This window comes from Dipodomys ordii, unplaced genomic scaffold (assembly GCF_000151885.1).
Source record: "Dipodomys ordii isolate 6190 unplaced genomic scaffold, Dord_2.0 Scaffold81, whole genome shotgun sequence".
In the NCBI taxonomy this organism is placed as follows: Eukaryota; Metazoa; Chordata; class Mammalia; order Rodentia; family Heteromyidae; genus Dipodomys; species Dipodomys ordii.
In genome coordinates this window covers 3,457,734-3,462,456 of record NW_012267297.1, presented here as the reverse complement: position 1 = coordinate 3,462,456, position 4,723 = coordinate 3,457,734, and the positions used below count along the sequence as shown (strand labels likewise).

General features: G+C 57.0%; 1 protein-coding gene across 1 annotated transcript in view; it reads right to left on the bottom strand.

Annotated features, from left to right (window-relative positions):
• Cmas (cytidine monophosphate N-acetylneuraminic acid synthetase) overlaps positions 1–3,801 on the bottom strand; it is a gene marked incomplete at its 5' end in the record, with an annotated part of 26,815 nt that extends 23,014 nt beyond the window's left edge. The window contains 3 exons of the mRNA XM_013025064.1: positions 997–1,130; positions 2,893–3,048; positions 3,654–3,801. Coding sequence (XP_012880518.1) covers positions 997–1,130; positions 2,893–3,048; positions 3,654–3,801 — 438 coding nt within the window. The remainder of the gene's footprint in view (positions 1–996; positions 1,131–2,892; positions 3,049–3,653) is intronic.
• Between the last annotated feature and the right edge of the window lie 922 nt (positions 3,802–4,723).

Here is a 4,723-nt window from a genome sequence, read left to right as displayed (position 1 = left end):
CCTGGTGTGGGTGCTGGAGGCTGAGTCCATTTGCCTGGTGTGGGTGCTGGAGGCTGAGTCCATTTGCCTGGTGTGGGTGCTGGAGGCTGAGTCCACAGGGTCCAGGAACAGGGTGAGGGCTTTCCCACCCGGCTCTTTGCCAGCCATATCAAGCCTGAATTGTTTTTTTATCATGCTAGTCCTGGGGCTTGAATTCAGGGCCTGGGTGATTTCCTGGAGCTTTTGTGCTCAAGGCTGGTGCTCTACCACTTGAGCCACAGCGCCACTTCTGGCTCTGTGCTGGTTCACTGGACTGAGGAGTCTTGGACTTTCTGGGCTGCCTTTGAACGGTGATCCTCGGCTCTCAGCCTCCACGGCAAGGACTACAGGCCTGAGCCACAGTCCCTGGCAGCACGGGTTATTTAAAGGGTCCAGAGGTGGACAAAGGAAGGGGAGAAGAGGGGGAGAAGGCAGCTGAAAATCCAGTGCAAACCCCGCAAAATGCAGAAGGGCGAGGGGAGGGGTGGGGGAGAAGGTGGGAAGGGGGGACGTGGATCAAGATATTTCGTATTCATCAACTGCTTTGTCCAGCGGCAGCTCCTTTGGACAACTACTTAAAACTAACATCACAATCTACCTAACTCACCAGGGACTACAGATCGTGGACACTGAAGGCCTGTAAAGACTGAAATACACTCCCTGATTCTTTTTCCTATTCTTCTTTTGGAGGAGGCTGGTGGTTCATACTCTAGCTAGCTCTATCCTTGTTTTGTTGGTGGTCCTGGGGTTTGAACTCAGGGCCTGGGCGCTGTCCCTGAGCTTCTTCAGCTCAAGGCTGGCGCTCTACCACTTGAGCCACAGCTCCATGTCTGGCTTTCTTGCGGGTCCACTGGAGATCAGAGTCTCATGGACTTTCCTGCCCGGGCTGGCTTCGAACCGGGATCCTCAGCTCTCAGCCTCCTGAGTGGCAGGGCTGACGGGGGACAGGGCTGCGCCTCGGGGCGGGAGAGCACGCACCTGCAGGTAGCCCATCTCAATCAGGTGGCGCTTGGCGAAGTAGAAGGAGCCGTTCTCGTACAGCTCCCCGCTCCAGTCCTGCCGCCGGGGCCGCTTGGCGGGGTTCAGGTTCAAAGGCTCCGTCACCTCGCGAACTGAAGGCGAAAGGCTCTGTGAGCGGACCCGGCTTCGAACCCGGGGAGGGGATGGGGGGGGGTGGACGCACTCAGAAACGCCACAAAGCGAACAAAACCAGCCACGTTCACCTACCTAGAGACAACAACTCGAAGGGGGTTCTTGCTTTGTGTTTTGGTTTTCCTGCAGGTCCTAGGTCTTGAACTCAGGGCCTGGGCGCTGTCTCTGAGCTCTTTCACTCAAAGCTGGCGCTCTACCACTTGAGCCACAGCGCCACTTCTGGCTTTTTAGTGGTTCACTGGAGACAGAGTCTTACAGACTTTCCTACCTGGGCTGGCTTTGAACTGTGATCCTCAGATCTCAGCCTCCTGAGTAGCTGGGATTTCAGGAGGGAGCCACTAGTGCTTAGTTTATTTGGCAGAAGCTGAGCAATTTTTCTGTTCAATTACTATAGCTTCACTCTCTTCCCCCTGATATCCCAGGTCTTGAACTCAGGGCCTGGGTGCTACCCTTGAGCTTTTGTGCTCAAGGCTGGTTGGTCCTCTGCCACTTGAGCCACAGCTCCATTTGCAGCTTTTTGGTGCTGAACTTTCCCGCCCGGGCTGGCCTCCAACCACGATCCTCAGGTCTCAGCCTCCTGAGCGGCTGGGCTGACAGGCGGGAGCCACCGGCGCCCGGCTGCTTTTGAAGATGTCATCGATTCTTGCCGTATTTTCAGTTCTGGGATTTTGGTGCATCGGTTTAAAAATGCAAATCTACCTCTTAGCCCGCTAGGTACCGCTCGAACATCGCTACACGGGCGGGTGCTGCGGGCGTTCTCGGTACGAACCTGGAGAATCGCTATTGCCAGCCTGTCTTTCCAATCCTCCCTCGCCTCCCTCGCCCTCCCTGAGCGCTTCCTCCGGCTTCCCCGGGTCTCATGGGGGACACCCAGCCCAGACACTCAACACCCCACAAGCGGCACACGGCAGCTCATGACCGGCTCATGGCGTCTTCCCGCAGCGGGTGGCGGGCACTTCCCAGCTAGCTGATGACCGGATGGATGGATGGTGGCACTTGCCGATCTCTCTGGCTGGAGCTCAGGCTCCCAATGGAGGCCCGACCCCAACTCCTCATGGAGCCTAAAGAAGCCATTCCACAACCCGAGGCTGTGGGATCGCCAGACTTTTCTTGGATGGACGTGTAGGAATTGCATGAAACACCCCCCCCCCAAAAAAAAGGCCACGTCTGCTCAACAGGCACACGGATGTAAGAGGCTCAGGAGGTGTGACGGGAAAAAGTAAAAAGCAGCCGGCTCCGTGGCTCCCGCCTGCCATCCCAGCTCTTCAGGAGGCTGAGATCCGGAGGATCGCGGTTCAAGGCCAGCCCGGGGAAGGGAAAAGGCTGTGAGTCTCTTTATCTCCAACGAAGCTCCCCAAAAGCTGGAAGGTGGAGGGGTGGCTCAGGGGTTGAAGGACACACCTTGCGTGAGGAGACTCAGCAAGGCCAGCACCCAGGCCCTGAGTTCAAGTCCAGGAACTGGTACTGATTAAAGAAGGAAAAGACACGGAGAGCGCGCGGGAGGGATTCCGGCTCTGTCTCGTCTCAAGAACAGGAAGCCAAGGCTCAAGTGTCACCCACCACTTCCTCTCCTTTCCCTCCCAGGATTCCAGGCGGGTGGGCCCGGGGGGCAGGGACGGCGGGGGGGGGGGGGGGGGGGGGGGGAGGGGGGAGGGAGAGAATGGTGGAGAGGAGGGGGGGGGGGTCTATCCAGGGGGGGGCAGCGCGCGGGGGCTCGTTCACCTCCTTTCTGGATCTCGCTCCATCGGAACTGGTGGCGGCGGACCACGGAGAACACGGAGTCGTAGCCTTCCTCGCGCAGCATGTCCGCCACCTTCTGCAGGTCGCTGGGGTGGAGGCAGGGCGACGTGGCCTGGATGTTCCCCACGATGTCCACCTCTGCGGGCAGGAGGGCGGCCGGGGTCAGGCGGGGGGCCTTCCCATCAACCCACCGTGTCTCCGCCTTGCAAGCGATCTCCAGGCTGGCGCTCTACCGCTTGAGCCACGGCGCCACGTCTGGTTTTCTGGTGGTTCACTGGAGATCAGAGTCTCATGGCCTTTCCCTGCCCAGACTGGCCTCGAACCGCGATCCTCTAGATCTCAGCCTCCTGAGGAGCTGGGACGACAGGTGTGAGCCACGGCGCCCGGCCTGCTTTTTATATGGACTGCATAGTTCAGGCCTGGGCGCTGGCCCTGGGGGTTCTTCTGCTCTGCCACTTGAGCCACAGCACCGCTGCTGGCTTTCGCATGTAATGGTCACAGCCTGGGCAGGAAAGGCCGGGAGACTCTGATCTCCAAGGAACCACCAGAAAACCAGACGTGGCGCTGTGGCTCAAGTGGTAGAGCACCAGCCTTGAGCAAAAGAGCTCAGGGACAGCACCCAGGCCCTGAGTTCAAGCCCCAGGACCAACACACACACACACACACACACACACACAACACACACACACACACACACATCCAAAACCCACCCAGCAGAATGCCGGGCAGAGGAGCGACCCTACCATTGTGGAACTTAAGGAACTCTACAATGGCGTCCAACGAGGTAGAGCTGTCTTTGGAGGTTTCTGAACTTCTCCGATGTACCTGGGCTCCGAACTGCTTGGCTATGTTTTCTATTTCATCATGGTCTGTCGAAACCCAAACACTGTTCAGATATTAAACGAAAGAAAAATTAAATAGTCAACCTACTCCCCCTTTTCCTCCCACCCCCCCAAAAGAAGATAACCCTGCACTGGATCATACAAAGTACCTCTGTACCATCATTAATTCTTAATCTACTGGTTTTTTTGGGGGGAGGGTGAGGGGGCTTGAACTCAGGGCCTTGGTGGTATTCCCACTTCTGCCTTTGTGTGGTTCATTGGAGGTTAAGAGTCTCACAGAGTTTCTTGGGTTTCTAAACCTGATCCTCCATTCCCAGCCTCCAGAGCGGTTGGGATTATAGGCATGTGCCACCGTACCTGGCCCAGCATTTTTTCCTCCCTATCCTAATTAAGTACAGAGTTTGGCAGCTCTGCGAAGGTTGAGCCTGTTAACCTGATTTCTGCCTGGCAGAGAAATTGGCCTTAGGTCAATTAAACCACAGGTGATTTACAACCCAAGCCCAAACCCAACCCAACTTCATCCCTCCGGCAGCCTCTGACCCTGAAACACACTGATCAGGAAGTTACAATTTTCTTCCTCTTCCTCCCAAGGGCAAATGTTTGCTGAGGAAGAAAAGGACAGGTCCCGGGGCCATACTGAATCAATAAAATCTGAAACACATCACCCACGAGCTGAGCACGGGGCGGGCCGGATGCACAGGGAGTCTTTGTTCACCCTGAACTTCCTTGTACCTCGGATCGGGGTTCCCCATGCTTGCCCCCCCCCCAATCTCGCTGGCCCGTGTGTGTTTGCCACGTGTTCCTGGCCTGTGTCCAGACACACCCTCGGGCCTGTGCAATCCTGAACCAGCTCACAGCCCACAGGCACTGGGCGAGCATTTCAACATGCCATCTGGCCCGCGGAGCCTACGGTATTTACGCTCTGTCTTTTCCTTGAGACCAACTCTGCCAAAAGCTGAAATGCTGAAGAA